Source organism: Diabrotica undecimpunctata, chromosome 5 (genome assembly GCF_040954645.1).
Source record: "Diabrotica undecimpunctata isolate CICGRU chromosome 5, icDiaUnde3, whole genome shotgun sequence".
NCBI lineage: Eukaryota > Metazoa > Arthropoda > Insecta > Coleoptera > Chrysomelidae > Diabrotica > Diabrotica undecimpunctata.
Window position 1 is genome coordinate 141,535,084 of NC_092807.1, and position 18,504 is coordinate 141,553,587.

The 18,504-nt window shown below is 33.7% G+C and overlaps 1 protein-coding gene across 3 annotated transcripts in view; it reads right to left on the reverse strand.

Annotated features, from left to right (window-relative positions):
• Positions 1 to 18,504, reverse strand: part of simj (transcriptional repressor p66-beta simjang) — a 60,052-nt gene that overhangs the window by 25,636 nt on the left and 15,912 nt on the right. For all 3 annotated transcript variants that reach the window (XM_072532874.1, XM_072532875.1, XM_072532876.1), the window contains exons 2-4: positions 10,832 to 11,125; positions 9,897 to 10,212; positions 5,362 to 5,556 (exon numbers count right to left, since the gene is read on the reverse strand). In XM_072532874.1, the coding sequence (XP_072388975.1) occupies positions 5,362 to 5,556; positions 9,897 to 10,212; positions 10,832 to 11,125 (805 nt within the window). The remainder of the gene's footprint in view (positions 1 to 5,361; positions 5,557 to 9,896; positions 10,213 to 10,831; positions 11,126 to 18,504) is intronic.

The following is an 18,504-nucleotide window of genomic DNA, read 5'->3' on the forward strand; positions in this document are numbered from 1 at the left end:
TGCTTGTATTTATTTTATGTGGTTTATTTTTGTTACGTTAACTTAGAAATTAATAATTAAACACAAAACAATATAGATAGGGTAGAATAATATATAAGCGACGATCTGATAAGCATTTTTAACCCATAGTTTTGAAGATCTATTAAATGGAGTAGCTATTAAATGTGGAAATAAAGCCTACAATCCATTTAAGACGACAAAAGGACTTCTACAAGGCTGTGCTACGTCCCCTACTCTGTTTAAAATATTCTTGGAAAAGACACTCAAACCATGGAGGAGAAAGTGCGAAGGAATGGGCATACCAGTAAGAGACGAATACCTATACACCTTAAGTTTTGCCGACGATCAAGTAGTCATCGCACAAGATGAAGAAGATCTCAGCTTTATGCTCAGAAAACTAGAAGAAGAATATAAAATCAATGGAATGGAAATAAACTTAGAGAAAACCGAATACCTAACAACAGAAAACAAGGATATGAGAAACCTAGAGATAGACGAGGGAAGACAAAAAAATGGAACAGATAAATTCAAGTATTTAGGAACCATAATATCGAACCAGGGAACAACAGAAGAAGATATAAACAACAGACTGCGACAAACAAGAAACTGTATAAGACAACTAAACTCAGTGTTGTGGAATAAGAACATTACGATAAAGACAAAAAAGAGAATATACAACACCCTGACAAGAAGTATCCTGACATATGGGTCCGAAAACTGGACAATAAACAAGAGAAATAGAGGTAGAATAAGAGCAGTAGAAATAAAGTTCCTGAGGAGAAGCTGTAGACTTACAAAAAGAGACAGAATTGAAAACGCAGAGATTAAGCGGAGAATGGGAGTGCAATCAGACATAATCGACTATATAGAGGAGAAGAGACTATCCTGGTACGGCCACGTCAGAAGAGCGGACAGAGGACGCTGGATAAACAAAATCACAGAATGGAGCACGATTGGAAGAAGAAAGAGAGGAAGACCCCGAAGGTCATTCAGAGATGAAATCGACGAGGCTATGGAGAAAAGAACCCTGCGAGATGGAGACTGGAATGACAGGGAAAATTGGAGAAAACGGTTGAGTGAAGGAAGACAGTGAAAACTGTGGAAATCCTTAGTAGTAGTAGTAGTTTTGAAGATTTGTACCCGACCTATTTTCTTGGCAGTTTATATAATAAACCTAAAGCAGAAACGTATAAAAATATTAACTTGAAATAATAAAATATATTTAGTAGAGTAGTATTAGACTATTTATATAAATAGTCCAAATTCTAAAGACAAAAAACATAGACCATAGAGACTTATTACTTATTAGTTACGGATAATAACAAACCTCTACTGGAACCCAGTCCAGAAATTGAAATCAGGAGACGAGTTAAGCAGGGATGTATTATGCCCCCATTACTATTTAATGTATATAGTGAAGCCATTTTTGAAGAAGCATTACTATCTCAAAGTGAAGGAATAATAATTAACGGAAGATCTATTAACAACATAAGATATGCAGATGACTCCGTGATTATGGCAAGCTCTGCTGAACAACTCCAATTACTGCTAAACAAAACAAACAGTTTCTGTGAAAAATATGGACTAAAAATGAATATAAAAAAGACCAAATGCATGAAAATAACAAAGAAAACAAATATACCAACAAACATACATTTGGGAAATGTACTTAGAAAGGGTTGATAAATATAAATACCTAGGAACCTGGATTTTAGATAATAATGATCAAACAACCGAAATAAGAGTCAGGATAGAAATAGCAAAAAATGCGTTTGTAAAAATGAAAACAATTATCTGCAACAAAGACCTTAGATTAGAACTGAGAGTAAGAGCACTGAGATGCTACGTGTTTTCGATACTGCAATATGGACTTGAAAGCTGGACATTAAAGCAAGAACACATAAATAAGTTACAGTCCTTTGAAATGTGGTGTTACAGGAGGATGTTTAGAATAGCATGGACACAGAAGAAAACTAACACGGAAGTATTGCGAGAAATGGGTAAAGAATGCGAAATAGTAAACACAATAAAAATAAGAAAGTTACAATATCTGGGACACATAATGAGAAGACAGCTATATGAACTGCTAAGGCTGATAATCCAGGGAAAGATAAGAGGAGGAAGGAGTATAGGAAGAAGGAAAGTGTCATAGTTGAAGAATTTAAGGGACTGGTTTAAATGCAGTTCTATAGAACTCTTCAGAGCAGCAGTAGATAGAGTAAAGATAGTGAAGATGATATCCAACCTCCGATCGGGAGACGGCACTTAAAGAAGAAGAATAAAATATAGTTTAGGACAAGAATGACAAAAAGAGATAGAAAATCTACTTATTAAATGAAGAATTTTGACAGAAAACCAGATGATAACTGAAACAGACACTAACAGAAATAGTCACCAAAATAACAGAGGAAGTGGTTCGAGCATTTCAAAAAATAAAGAAAGGAAAAAGCAGTTGGACCAGATGATATTTCTGGGTAAGTATGGACAGCATTAGGAGAGACAGGAACAAGATGGCTAACAGGTTTATTTAACAGACTTGTGGAAGTGGGACAAATTAGTACCTGTTTACAAAAACTAGGGAGATATAGATATACAACAATGTACAAACTGCTAGGTCATAAAACTATTTAGCTACATCACGAAAATATATGTGGGAGAGAGTAATTGAACAGTGACACTGAACCGGACAGGCAAACGACAATTGTTTTGAGTAGTATGGATCTCTGTAACAAGAACCTATAATATAACATATTATGTTTCCTGTAGTCGATTTGTGAAGCATTTGAAACAAATTTAATTTAAGCTTATTAATCATAATAAAAACCTTAAAAATGGCGTTTTTTAAATGTTTTGATCCTTATTTGTTGCTTGGAAAAATGCAAAATAAGTCGGAAACTTCGGTTTTATTAAACGTTAATAACTTTTTTTTTTTAAATAAACTTAAAACCTTCATATTACATAGAATGTTTGTTCTTGTGCTGGTTAAAGTATGACCAAATTTTCAAAACGATGGGTCAAATAGTTTAAAAGTTCTTTAATTTGTTGATTCAATTAAATTTTTTGTCACAGTATGGGCCAGAAAATGATAAAGTTACCGTATTTCTACAAATAACTTCTGAAAGAAGATTTTTATTCTATCAATATTATTAAAAAGAAATTAAAGAAAACTGATTTTAGATATTGCAAAATTATTTTAGAGATGACGCTAATTAGATATCTTAATTATTGTTATAAACAAACCTGCAGTCAATTAAAAAAAAAGGGATTTTACTTTTTAGGATTTGTAAAAAAAGGGAAGCTTTCCAAATATGAAAAACAAATTTTCGTGTAGGCAACAGTTAAAAAGTTATTCTAATTGTTTATAAGCAAAGAATCGCGATGTTTCTTGCAGAATAATTTTGCAATATTTAAAATCGTTTGTCTTATTTTTTTTTAATAATGTTGATAGAAAAAATCTGCTTCTTTCATAAGTTATTTTTACCTCATAATTTTCTGACTTTATTGTTGCGAAAAAAAATTAATTAGGGATAAACAAATTAAATAATTTTTAAACTATTTGACCGATCGTACCGAAATTTTTGTCACACTTTAACCACCACAAGAACCAAAATTCTGTGTAATATGTAGGTTCTAAGTTTATTTTTAAAAAAGTTATTAACATTTATAAAAAACCGAAAAGATAAAAACATTAAAAACGCCATTTTGAATGATTTTATATGATTTTATATGATAATATATGGAAGGAATATTCCATTGTTAGTCCAAACAGATACACTTCTCTTCAAACAGATATTCCTAAAACTCCTTGGTATAAGTTTTTTAATGTACCTAGAAAATATGTTACCACGATCATAAGACTGAGATTTGGGCATGCTTGTTACCCCAAACATTTATTTAAACTTAAGGTTTTAGATAATGATCAATGTGAATTTTGTACAGAAGAAGGAAACCTAGATCATATATTTTTCAGTTGCCCCAGAAATACTATAATTTCATCCAGATTAATAAATAACTTACATAAACACAATATATTAGCCCCTTGGAACCTTCAGTACCTATTATCATTAGACTCGAGAGCAGTGTATGATTTATTAGTTATGTTTTTAAAAGATAGTAAAATAACCATGTAAATAATTATACATTAGTTAATAACGTAACCTTTGTCTCTAACCCAATTGTTTACATTCCTTTCTTACCGTGGCCTAGTGTTGTATGTTAAAAAAAAATGCCTTGATGGGCACCTAGGCGAGAAGAGAGTGACCCTGTTTATTACCTGTTTACTGTTTTGTATATTTATTTTAATATAAACTCAGACAACCTTTTTTCTAACATGTTGAGTTTGGCTGAATGACTAAAAGTCTATGCAAAAAAAAAAAACCTTAATTTTTTAATAACTAAGTCCAAAAAATCGACTGCATGAAACATATAGGTTTTTGTTATAGAGGTCTTTACTACTCAAAACAACTGTCGTTTGCCTGGCCTGTTCAGTGTCATAAACAGGGTACCTTTTTTGCTCCCTTGCCTATTATGCAGTTCCCTGGCCCATTCTCAAGGCAGATCAACAACGGATGTAATTTTCATTACAAGGCAATTGATGGAAAAATAAAGAAACAAATGCTCATATAGTATTCATTGATCTTGAGAAAGCATATGATAGAGTTCCTCCGGAGTTTGTAGTGAGCACTCAATAAGAAAAGAGTGTGGAAGAGACTGATAAATTTCATGTGAAAGTAGGATTGCACCAAGGCCCGGCGCTTAGCCCTTTTTTATTCTCATTAGTGTTGGATTAGATAACAGCCAAACTACAGGGTAACATTTCGTATATGCTGATGATATAGTGTTGGTAGGAAATAGTGAAAGCGGTCTAGAACAAAAGCTAGAGCAGTGGAGACTCTTGTTGGATGTGAAGAATTTGCCAAAATAAAGGCCTTAAGCTGTCTTTATTAGAATCTATGGAAATTAATAAATTAAAAAATACAGACATAATTCTGAATGACCAACTTAAGACAAACAGTTCTCCCCTCCTCAACTTATTCAGTTAAAGACTATGTAAGTGTAAGTGTAAACACATACCAAAAATAGATCACTTGAGAAAGGCACTCTGCCGAAATAGCTGTAGTGATAAGATATATAAAATTTTGTGGAAGTTTTGAAAACAATGTTTTCAGTGTTTTATTGTTATATAAAATGAATTTCCATCAAGTAATGGTCGAATCCATCACTTATAATGATATTAAATTGTGAAAGTAATAGACCTCTGTTTTTTTTTTCATGTAAGCAAGCCTAAAATGCATACGACTATTTTATATTAATGTTATTGTATTGTGCAAAATAGACAGTCTTAATGAAAACAATACATACCTTAGATTGCATTGGTGCTGGAGTAATAGTAACAGATGGCGATAAATCCTTAACTCCTGGAGGAAAGCCACTTGGTGGCCTTCCCATAGAAGCCCTCTGGGGAGGTTGAGGAACTGATAAGTTGGTTCTATTGTTTATTGGTGACGCACTTAAAGGAGGTCCGTGAATACTGGCACGTGGAGGAGTAGGTTGTTGCTAAGAAATTTACATAATAATGCAATTAAAACAAAACGTTACAAAAATGTGCTGTCAGAGATGACAAAGGAAATATAAATGTTTGGTTGTTGTACTAACAAATGCTGGATATTATTGCTGTTTTTGCTATATGTTTCTTTTATAACTGTTAATGCATCTTTCCAATGAAGGATGCTTGAAATGCATCAAACCAAGATGTGTGAAATCAATTTTTTAAATAAAATTTGTATCAACTCCACAGTAAAAATTCGATATCTTTTGAGTAGAGTGTCCTACCGACAAAAATTAAAATGGGTTTTAAAGGTGAAGAGAACACCTTTCGTAAGTAATTTTTGGATTTTCACGCAAATGAAGTCAGTTTCTATAAAGCTGTTAAATAAATAACCGTTGCGCGATTTTTGCCATTTTTTACGATTCTCATGAGATCAATAAAATTGATCACTTCCATTAATCGGGCACTATCGAATTTCCATTGTAAGAGCTTACCATGAGAACGTTTATAATGTAAAAGTTTAAATTCAGCGTTTTTTAAGGATATTTCAAATGCCTCTTATTTGTTGCCAAAACTCAAAATCGAAGTTTCGTGTTAACGCTTTTAAAAATTTAAAGATTTAAAGCATTTCTACTGCGACCAGTCAATGGTGATACATTTTATTGATCTCATGAGAATCGTAAAAATCGTAAGAATCGGATAAATCGCGAAACGTTTATTTATTTAACAGCTTTATAGAAACTAATTTCATTTGCGACAAAATACAACAATTGCATAAGAAAATTGCATTCTTCACCTTTAAGACCCATTTTAATTTTTGTCGATAGAGATACTCATCAAAATATATCGAATTTTTATCGTCGATTTGATACAAATTTTATTTAAAGCACCTGACATTTTTTAAAATCGCTGTCGCTTCAAGAATTGTTTCTGTGAGAACGGTTCATTGTACAGACAAAGTTTTCTAAACAACATTTTTGTTCAAAAAGCTAACATTTCTTGTTTGAAACAGTTTTTTCTACACGGCATAAATTCTTGGTAAATCGGTGTTTTCCGTTCCCTTTTCCGAACGAGGCGGGGTTTTAGGGGAAACCCAGGATTAGCAAACTTTTGTGCATCTATTTTGGGGTACCAAAATTAAAATTCTCAGCAAAATTCAACTTGTTCGTATAATTCTTAAACGTCAAATCTCTGAGGAGAGAACTACTTATTCATTTAAAATTATATACCTATTACACGTAAATTTTTCTTCTAGCATATCCATATCAGTTTACCGCATAACTATATTTTTTCGGAAATAAACCACAATAATTATAAATAACCGTGCGTTAACCGCGAGGTGAGCGCACTGCTCAGTATTTTGACAAAATTACAATAAATTGTACAATTTGATAATTAATCCTGTTTCAGTTTCAAAACTGTATATGATACATGTAACTTGCTGATCCGCGACCAAATGCTCAGAGACATTGTAGCCTATCCTCTTCTAGTTCCATGACCGTTATCGATAATTGGATATCATGTTGGCTACCATATTCGCTATCGTGACTTAATTGACAAAAGCTTTAAATAACGATGTCGATTTTCAGTACCTTTGTCTTAGATTTTTCAGCCATGATGTTCTTCTTCTACCAAGACCACGTTTACCTTGGATCTTTCCCTGAATGATCATTGTAGCCTATACCAATGATATTTTGGATGTTTTGGACAGTGGTATTGATGAACTTAAAGCAGTATTTGGTATATTGTGTTACTTCATTTATGGGCACGGATTGAACTGCATCAAAAATATTTAAGTTAGTTATGCCAAAGAATCACTTTTGACTGCTGTATCAAGCTTTGTGGTTTGTAGACATTACAACCAGAGCATAAAAAAACGGATAAATAGGCACCAATACGATAAATATTTCAGGATAACTGCCAGCCTTGCTATTATATTGCAGGTGAAAACTGGACAATATATGAAACCTTTGTCATTTAATGGAAATCGAAATGTACCCTAAAAAGGCAGCCAAAAGACCAATTTAGAATTGAAAATCATCCATTTACTAGTCTAAACTAGTCTATGCTAACCAATTGCGAACTGGCGACGAAACATTTGTTGTGACAACGGTTCGGCTCTCTTTCTTTAGCACCTGACTTCACCGAAAATCAAAGGCTTATCTTAGTTGACACCCTCAGTATATATAAAAGGGAGACTCCACCCATTAGCATCCAAAAATAGGCGAGTGGTTACCGTTATGTTTGCATTTCGACAAGTATCTGGGAATGTATGTACCAAAAAAAAAAACAAAAATGTTTGAGAATTACACCACCCATGAAGAAACTTCCATCTAAATCTAAATCTCAAAAATCTCAAGAAATCGAAATGCGCAGAGGAGAACGACAGGGTTGTGACTTGTAACCATTATTATTTAATGTCATAGTGAAAGTATCTGTCAGGAAGCTCTTTTAGAAGCAAATGAAGAAATTGTAATCAACGGAGATTCGATATGCATAATGAAGAGTTAGTTACAAGAGCAGCAGAAGACTTACAACGACTGCTTACAAATAAAAATATAACAGAAAGCCAAGTATATTAGTACATATATAAATCTTCTATAAGGGCATGAAACAATCAACGCCAATTAGTATAAATAGTACTCAAATTGAGAAAGTACCAAACTACAGGGAACTTAAATAAATGAAAGTGGAGACCAAAACAATGAAATAAAAAGACGTATCCAAATTACCAGGGCCACTTTTGTTAAGCTGAAAAAAAGTTTTTTTGCAATAGGGACACAAGTATCCCTCTACGATTAAGAGGCTATGTATTTAACCCCCTAATATATGGAGTAGATGCCTGGATTCTTAAATAAAACAACATAAAAATATTCAAAGCTTAGAGATGTGCTACCATCTAATACAAAAGATAAGTTGGATCGATAGAGTCACAAATCGACAGATCGACAGATTTGCTATGTCGTATAAAGTGAAGAAAACTATAATACTTGAGCCACTTAATGCAAGGACAAAAATACTGCAGATAAAAACAGAAGGAAAAAGGAATTCTGGCCTTAAAAAAATATCATGGTCACGAAATTTGAAAGATTGGTTTGGTTGCACCGCGGATGAGCTATAGAGATCACCTGTAAATAAGATCAGGATAGCCTTGATGATTTCCAATATCCGATAGGAGTGGCACAACAAGAAGAAGAATCTTTTTCCGCTATTGTGTACTTACTTAGTTACTTAATCTTTAAGCCTTGTTTAAGCCAACAGTACGAGTGAGACGTATAAAATTAACGGAGACAAATTTAACCTAAGCAGGTATCCGTGGAGTTTGTGAATAATTGGGTGAATTTAGCAAAACAGAATAAAACAGATTAAACAGTTTCAACACTTCATAAGGGTGTAAAGTGGTACCGAAACATTTTAATCAAACTTCTTACAAAATGTATGGCCTCATACAATTGTGTGAAAATTCGGTACCCAATAACTGATAAAAAAAAATATATGTCCAAGTTGCTAATAGTTTACTGCGTACACTTGATAAAACTGAAAAAAAGGATGCAGTATATGCTATAAAAAGTATGCTAGCAAGTTTGACAGAAATATTGCCATGAAAAATACGAAGAAATTAAAAACAAGGTGACCTGAGTGTCAGAAAAATTCTGGTGTTATTTGTTGTGACTGTTTTATCTGCAACACATAATTGTTACATAAAAAGATTATAAAAATAAATGTTTTGTTATCACTATTATGGTTATTCCATATCCGTACCGTATGCCATGTGAGGTGCACGTGGGTTATCCAAAATAAAATCGTCCAAATATTTCTTGGCAACTCATGTGTACCACACAAAATCAGACAAAAATGTATTTTAAGTGCTCTTAACATTTTTCATCATATTTTTTGTCAAAAAAGTTTAATGGGTTGACAAAACATTTTTAAAATTATGGCCCAGAAGCTACAGTGTTAAAGACTCGTCTTTGTAAGGATGCTAGATTATAATACTGATGCCCCAACTGCTCTTAGAAAACCTAGCTCCGACGTAAAAAGTTTGTCCCGCACCTCACTCCTCTCTCATCAGATTACACAGCATGAGCATGAGACAAAAAACATTTCTAGTTTACTAGAACGTGTCGTTCCATGTGGACGGATGATATCAGTCTTGTCAAGATGTATCTTTACCTATTTGATTTCATAGAAAACAACAACAAACAGTGCTATAGAAACAAATATTTTTTATTTGGTTATATGACTACGAATATTGCTATGAAATTGCCGATTTAAGAAAAACCTGACCAACAAAACCAACATTTATAAATCCATTGCCTTTATGGATAATTTAATTGAAATTACTTACCAGTCGCATCATATTCTGCGGAGTTCCACTTCCATTACCAGACATATTGACCGCTTTATGAGACATGTTTGAAATAGGATGTCTAGAATGTGCCATCTGTGGCGACTGTTGAGCTTTAGGTGGCACTTTTACAGTCGTCGGTGTGATACTTAAACCACTTGGTAGACCAGTAGGTGGCAAAGCCGAAGCGGGTATATTTGGCGGCAAAACGGCGACATTTTCTTTGTGTTGCTGAGATTGTTTGAGCTTTTTCAGAAGCACCAGTTTCATTTCTTCTGCTCTTAACTCTTCACGCAGTCTTCTTAAGCCCCGTTCCCTGTAATAAAAAGATATCTGTGACTATTTCGCTCAATCTAGAATACTAAGGTCGGCAGATCAAAAGAAGATTATTAGTGTAAACACTTTGGATTATATGTCGGGAGATCGAAAACAATTATTCCCCTTTTAAGCACATCACAGTAAAATAGAATAATATATAAATCGTTATCACTAGAGTAAAAAAATTAAATCATGGATGACAAATGAAATTCTTGATCTAATTGATCAGAGGCTCTAATTTTATCAGATTAATAATCTTTCTAAACCAGAGACAAAAACAGTTGAATTTTAACAGATAAAAGTGGCAAATTATAGCAATATCAATTATCAATAGAAACACTAAAAAATGGAAGAGCTACATTAAAACTCTGTTCAACGCAGGTCAAAACATAACATCAATCATAATTCGTTTTGCTATTACGGGAGATAAACTCGAACAAATATTGAAATTAGCCAAAAACGGAAAGACCCTGGGGGAGTCCCAGGGTCTCTTGAGATCATTTTTTATAGTAATCAATATACAGGTGCAAATGTTCTTTCAGTTTTATAACACCGCTACTCACGAGTAAAAATGTGATAAAGATACAGTTTCTGGAATGTCAACATTGAACAGTTACCTTTGCTTAAGTTCTCCGGGGCTGTACTCCTTTACGGGTGCTAAAGGCGGCATTTCTCCTTCACTAGAATCACTGCTGTATTCTAAATTTCCGTTAGTTCTGGGCTTTTCAAGTAAACCATTAATCAGGGCGTCAGGACTTTCCACGTACGACCGGGGCTCTGTCCGAGGTCTCAATACCCTTCTAGTGTTGATAAGAGGTAACGTCTGCTGAATAATGGAACTTGGGATATTGTTTGCTAAGCTTAGTGGGTTGTAGATCGTAGGAACTGGAGGAGGAGTTGATGATCTGTTGCTAGAAAGAAAAAAGTATATTAATACGTGCAATTCCTGAAATAACACATTGATTAATAAGAGGAGCTAATTTATAAGTTTCAATTCAAAAGTTATATATTTTTACATATGAATTCGGTTTTATTTTGTATATTTACCATCCCCTGTCTATTTGGGTGTACTTTTGCATATAGGGGACTTTTGCCGTTTAGGAGTTCGACAAAAACCGGGTACCCCATTTTATCAGACCTGTTGCCACTTCCAGTTTCTGCAGCGGTTCTTTTGCTTTTAGTTAACTACAACATTATAAAAGAAAAACTACTCGTCAGTCATGGGATCAAGAAAACATGCAAAATGCAATAGTTGAAGTGCTAGAATATAGGATGGGATACAAAAAAGCTCCTCAAAGTTTTAATGTTCCTCAATCCACTTTAGAAGATCGTATGAAAAAAGTAAGAAATAGTAACTCTGTTGAAGAAGTTAGTAAGAAGGGTAGGAATTACCTTTAATTTATTTCTGTTTTCTTATTTTAAATAAACATAATTTTAGATCTGGGTCGGTACAAGCCTGTATTTAGCACTGCCCAAGACGATGAGCTAGCTTCGCATATCTTACAAATGGAAATCAGACTATTCGGATTTACTTTATCTGACCTAAGAATTCTTGCTGACGAACTAGCCGTACAGAATAACATCAACCAAAATGATGGCTGGTAAGTGTTGGCTTTATTCGTTTTTGTCACCGCATCCAAATCTTCGATTAAGGACTGCAGAAGGTACTTCAATTGGACGAGTTTTAGGATTTAACCGAGCAATAGGAGAAAAGTTTTTTACTCTGTTAACACAGGTTTATGACCAACACAAGCTTCCTCCTGAGCGCATATGGAATGTTGATGAAACAGGAATTACAACTGTCCCCAACAAACAGTCTAAAGTTATTTCTATGAGAGGAAAACGATAAATTGGTGCTCTGATTTCCACCGAAAGAGGAACCTTGATTACCGCCGGAATATGTATGAGCGCAAGTGGTTCCTATATGTCTACAATGCTGACTTTTTCTAGAAAGCTTCCAAACGCACAGCTTCTAGACCACGCACCTCCTGGGAACATTTGCTGAGTTCCAACCAAGTGGATTGATCCAAACAAATGTTTTTATTAAGTGGTTTAAAAAGTTTATCGAGTTTACTCACCCAACACCAGAAAATCCTGTTCTATTGCTTTTAGATGGACACGCGACGCATACAAAAAGCTTGGAGTTGATAAATCTGGCCAAAGAAAATCATGTTATTATGATATGTTTTCCACCGCACACTACGCACCGACTACAATCGCTTGAAGTATCATTTATGGCTTCCTTAAACAGCTATTATGGAAAAGAAGTACGAAAATGGATACGCCAGTATCCAGGAAGACGTGTTACAATTTACGAAGTGGGAAACTCTTTGGTGAGGCTTTTTTTAAATCCGCAGTTATACAAGCATGCAGAAGAAAGAAAAGAGAGGCTATGAAAAAACAAGTACAAGAAATCGTAAAGCATAACAACAGACGCGAAAGCAGAAAATTCTATAAATGCATAAAAGAAAGCACACAGTCATTTAGACCAAAACTAACGATATGCAAAGACAAGGACGGAGAACTACTAACAGAGAAGCAAAAAATTATAATGAGATGGAAACAATATTTCGAAGAAAATCTAAATGCAGACAACGAAAATGATCAGAACGAGACAATATATTATACGGCGGAGCTGCACATCGAAAATCCGAGTTATGAAGAAGTAGTTCAGATAATAAATAAACTAAAAAACAATAAAGCACCAGGAACGAACGGAATTTCGGCAGAATTATTAAAGCATGGAGGATCCGAACTCTGGGAAAGAATCCATTACCTAATAACATTAATATGGACGAAGGAGCAAATGCCAGAGGAATGGACAGTTGGCCTCATACAGCCAATATATAAAAAAGGAGATAAGAGGGAATACCAGAATTATAGGCCAATTACATTGCTAAATGTAATATACAAAATTCTTTCTGGTATAATCTACAATAGATTATTAGAATACTCCGAAAATATAATTGGTGATTATCAAAATGGATTCAGACCAAATAGAGCCACTACAGATAACATATTCATACTAAGAACGATACAAGAAAAAGCTTATGAATACGACATAGACCTATATAATATGTATATAGACTTTAAACAAGCTTTTGATAGTGTGAAAAGAGACAGAATGCTGGAAGACCTTTGTAATCTAGGTATACCTAAGAAATACATCAGCCTCATAAAAATGACGTAGCAGGGTTCAAAAGCCGCAGTCAGAGTAGATGGAGAACTGACTCCCCTGTTTAACATCAACATGGGAGTAAGACAGGGAGATGCCCTATCAACCATGCTATTCAACCTAGTTCTTGAGGCAGTCATCAGAAAAACCAATATAACCGGCCATATAAACACCAAATCAGTACAAATTACTGCATATGCAGACGATGTAGCCATCATTAGTAGGAATAAGCCACGACTAATGGAAGTGTTCAAACAAATTGATCCTGAAGCAAGAAAAAGAGGTCTCAAAATAAACGAAGCAAAAACGAAGTATATGACAGTCAAAAGAATAACTGACAATGAAAATAATATCACAATAGACAACTATACTATCGAACGAGTGGATGCCTTTACATATCTCGGCACAGAAATCAATCAGAAGAACTCCGTAAGTAGCGAAATTAATGCACGTATTTCCAGCGGGAATCGTGCATACTATGCTAATAAAAGATTGATGACATCGAAATTATTAGACAAAAGAACCAAAATGACTATCTACAGAACACTGATTAGACCCGTAGTAACCTATGGATGTGAAACTTGGGTAATGACGAAAAAAGATGAAGCCCAACTCAGGACATTCGAGAGAAAAATACTGAGGAAAGTATATGGCCCGGTACAAGAGGAAGATGGCACATGGAGAATCAGGAGAAACGACGAGGTTAATGAGTTAAATGAAGGTTATGACATTGTAAGATTTGTGAAAAGTCAAAGACTGTCATGGCTGGGACATGTGCAGAGACAAAACGATGCAAAAACAACAAAAAAATGTTACAATGGAAGCCCATGGGAAGGCGAAAAAAAGGAAGGCCCAGAACGAGATGGTTGGATGACGTGGAAGACGACTTGAAAACAATGAACATAAGACAATGGAGAAGGACACAAGAGAGATCTGAATGGAAGGACACAGCCAGACAGGCAAAGACCCATCCAGGGTTATGATGCCAAAAGAAGAAGAAGAAGTTATACAACTGCAATAAATGGTTTCAGGAAGTCTGGAATTTATCCGCTTAATCCTAAAGATTTTCCTGAGTGGATGTTTGCTCCCTCATGAAACTGCAGAGCGAGAACTAAATATACAAGAAGATGAATCTACGACACCCAAAGCTCCGTTACCTCCACCTATCGATTCTCCCCAACCAATCTGTAGCCGTATCGACTCTCCCCAACCAAGCTGTAGCTACTTAAACTCCCACACTGCAAATAATACTAACATCTCTTCATCTCCTAATCAAGCCACCACTAAATCTGATAGTTTACAAGAAACATTACCAAAACAAATGTGTGATTTTTCAGTCTCTCCAAAAGAGATTTTTCCGATCCCTAAGGCAACCAGGAAGCCATCCAACGATAACAGGAGAAGAGGAAAGACTTATCTCTCCTTATAAGTCCGAGTTAGAAGAAAATTCGGACAAAAAAAGAAAAAACGTGGTAAAAAGGCTGTAGGTACTAAAAACAACATTGGTTTCGAAATTATCTATTGCAGATTCTGAGAGTTCAGAGGAAGAAAATAATAATGATGATGCGTCGACGTATATAACTACAATGAACTATTTTCAAATTGTAAGGCGAAGGAGGGCTGGATTAAATGTGTTTCTTGTAACAAACGGGCTCATGAAGCCTGTAGTGCCTATAATGATGTAGAAGAAGTTTTTACTTCTTCTACATCATTAATTTCAATCAGTAATTTCTGTTCATAGATTTTCGATTTTTGTTCACATATTTTCAATAAATATTTTATTTACTGCCCATTAATCTTTTTACATGGTAATTAAGTTACTACCAGGTTTTATCATACCGGTTGGACAAAACCGGATATTTTTCAATGTTTTCATAAAAATAAAAAATTTAAGAATATTTATAAAAATTGACATTGGTATATAAAACTTAAGTCATTTGAGAATATTTCAATCTGCAGAAAACGTTTGCTACTCTAACATAGCACAAGATACAGTCAGTTTTTGGACTGGTATCCGGTTTTGTCCAACTCTCCCCTACTTAAGTTAGACCAAATCGACTTAACAATCGAGGTATAATTATTTATGAGCAATATTTTTGTGACATCCTGTATAATTCGTTAAATTTGAATATAGAATCTTTGTTCTATATTCAAATTATTAAAAAAATTATTTATGCTGTTGTGAGTGCTTATAAAGGAAATGTAATCAATGTTTTTATACTCTTATCATATTTAATTTTTAAAGATTGATAATGAAACATCTGAAAGTTATGTGTATGCTATATTTATTACATTCATAATTATTGATAAGTATGTTTGTTTAAGCACATTTAAATAACTTAGTTCCTAAAGGTATATAAACAGACGTGGCTATGATTTCATCAGATGTATAGATGATAAAGTAGATAAAATAGATACTCTACAAGAATGTATTGGACTGGTTACCAATTTTCTATACTAACTAATATTTAAGGAAACTGTTAGTATAGGTCTTGGTATTATCTTCTTTTCAATATTTGGAATATACAGTGTTAAATATTTAACATCGTAATTCTAAGCCCAAATCAAATTGGTGATAACAAATAAATATTTGTGAAAAAATAGTAACTTCTTATTTTATAAGAATCCGATACAAGTTATGAAGGACCCGACAAAATTCTTGAACGTAGTAGAAGACGTATGGACCTAAAATTCAATATAGTTCTTCCTTACATCTAAACGAACCTATACAGTGATGATTGTCTTACCACCCGGCTTTTTAACGTAAGAGATAGAAAACACAGTTACCTTGTGAAATAAAAAGAGATGAAACTCGTAGAGGTGAGAAATAATCGGAAAAACCTATAATTTATATTACATTACATTACCACTATCGATAGTCTCACACCTTTAGACGTTAGATTCGAGCTAAATCACCTCGGTCATAATTATTATGAGTAACGTCGAATGTGTGTTTTAATTTCGTATAAAGTAAAAACTGATTGACCACAATAAAGCAAAAATGTGAATAAAATAATTTAATTAATAGTGATTATTTAATCTAAAGTTTTAAATTATTAACCAAGAATAATTTCTACTATGATTTGAAGAGTTTCATACACTCTTGTCACGGAATAATTATAAATCCTTCGTGGATTAGTGGTAAGAATTTTTAAAGTTTTAAATTATTAACCAAGAATAATTTCTACTACGATTTGAAGAGTTTCATACACTCTTGTCACGGAATAATTATAAATCCTTCGTGGATTAGTGGTAAGAATTCTACATTGCGATAGACATCGCAGACGATTAGAGTTCAAAACCCACATGTGGTTTTCTTTTTTTTTTTTTAATAATTTGAAATTATGCAAAGATCGTTTTGCTTTGAATCACTAAACAAAATTAAACAAAAACTAAAGTTAAAACAAAAAATCTTATTGACAAAACAGTGTCGTCGTACTTTCGAAAATAAAGTAAAAACTTTTAAAGAATGTTTAAATAAGTAAAAATTCTACAAAAATAAAAAAATATCCGTGGCCACTAATCAATCGATTAGGAAAAGTCGCACTGAGATATTCACTGACGATGCGAGAATTATGTGCAGGACAACCATCGTGTTGAAACCATATGGAATCGAAAGGTATTGGTAAATTGCAAAGGGCTGGGACAATTTCATTTTGCAGAAGTTCCAAGTATTTCCGCCCAGTCAACATACCGTCTATAAAAAATGGACCAATGACATGATTCCCTATTATGCCTCCCCAAACATTTACGTTTCGAAGACGCTGGGTACGAGCGACATAAATCTGACGAGGATTTCATCGAGAGCAATACCTAACATTGATTGAATTGTGACGGCCATGCATGAAAACGTACATTCATCGGTGAACAAAACGTTCTCTAAAAAATGTTCATCTTGATGTGACATTTCCATTGCAGTTTGACAAAACTCTAAACGTCTATATTGATCCCCAGGGAATTGTTCGTTGGGTTTATGAAGTTTATAGGGACGGTATCGATGTCTTTACAAAATTTCACCTACTCTAAATCTTGGAATTCCACATTGTTCTCCGAGAGGAGGTGTTCATTGGGTAGGATTTTGCTCAATACTTGCACAAATCAAAGTGTCCCTTAGTTCCAAATCTGGATTTATCTCCCTTCGTCTGCGAACTCCTCTTGGATCGAACACGGATCCATAAGTAAAAAAATTACGTATAATATACTGAATTGTTGATCGTGCTGGAGCCGGCCTATTTGGAAACATATTTACAAATTGTTGTCTAATCATGTTGTCTGATAATCCATTCACATGCCAGACAACAATTTGTACTTTTTCCTTGACCGTTAAAATCCTTTTCGCGAATTGTTTTTTCAATAAAAAGTTTCTGTTTACCGTAAAAAACACTTCTCGATGTGTTATTATTTGATAACTTGAAGGCTTGATGATTTGGTTAGCTATAAAGCAGGTAGCTGTTCGCGCGCATCCATTCCAATGTCGTCAATTGTTTTGAAAATCATTACCTGTACAGAGGAATTGATATTAGCACTGAGAATTTAGTGATGGATTTGACATTAAACAGTCTTCAATGGATTATTTTCCATTCACAACTGAAGACTGTAAAACTGGAATTAAATTTGAAATATTTTGTATTTCTATTTTATAAACTTGGAATAAAAATAAATTGTAAATATTGAGTTTTTCGAAAACTTGTTACCTAATATGTATCATATTTTCTATTATTTTTGATTGAGTAAAACAAAAATTTTACTCTTGGTGTGAATTGAACCCCAGTCTTCTTATCAATAGACAACGTCTCTAACTATTACGCCAACTCCACATACAACAATAATTGTTTTCGGACTGAACATACCTATTTAGTTTGGTCAAATATTTCAGTTGAGTTATTTTTATTATTAAATAAACTTAAAGATTTATAATTTAAAATCGCTACTAATTATTGTTTTTTACTATAATATATCTTAATATATTTAATCATTTATTCTAACATCAGAAATTATTAAAATAAAATATTTTCGAGGTCATCCGTATAATTATGACTGAAGTCAAATAGACACGTCTAATAACTAGCCTTATCTCGTACTATCTCACAACTTAATCTGTCTTCTATCCTTTCC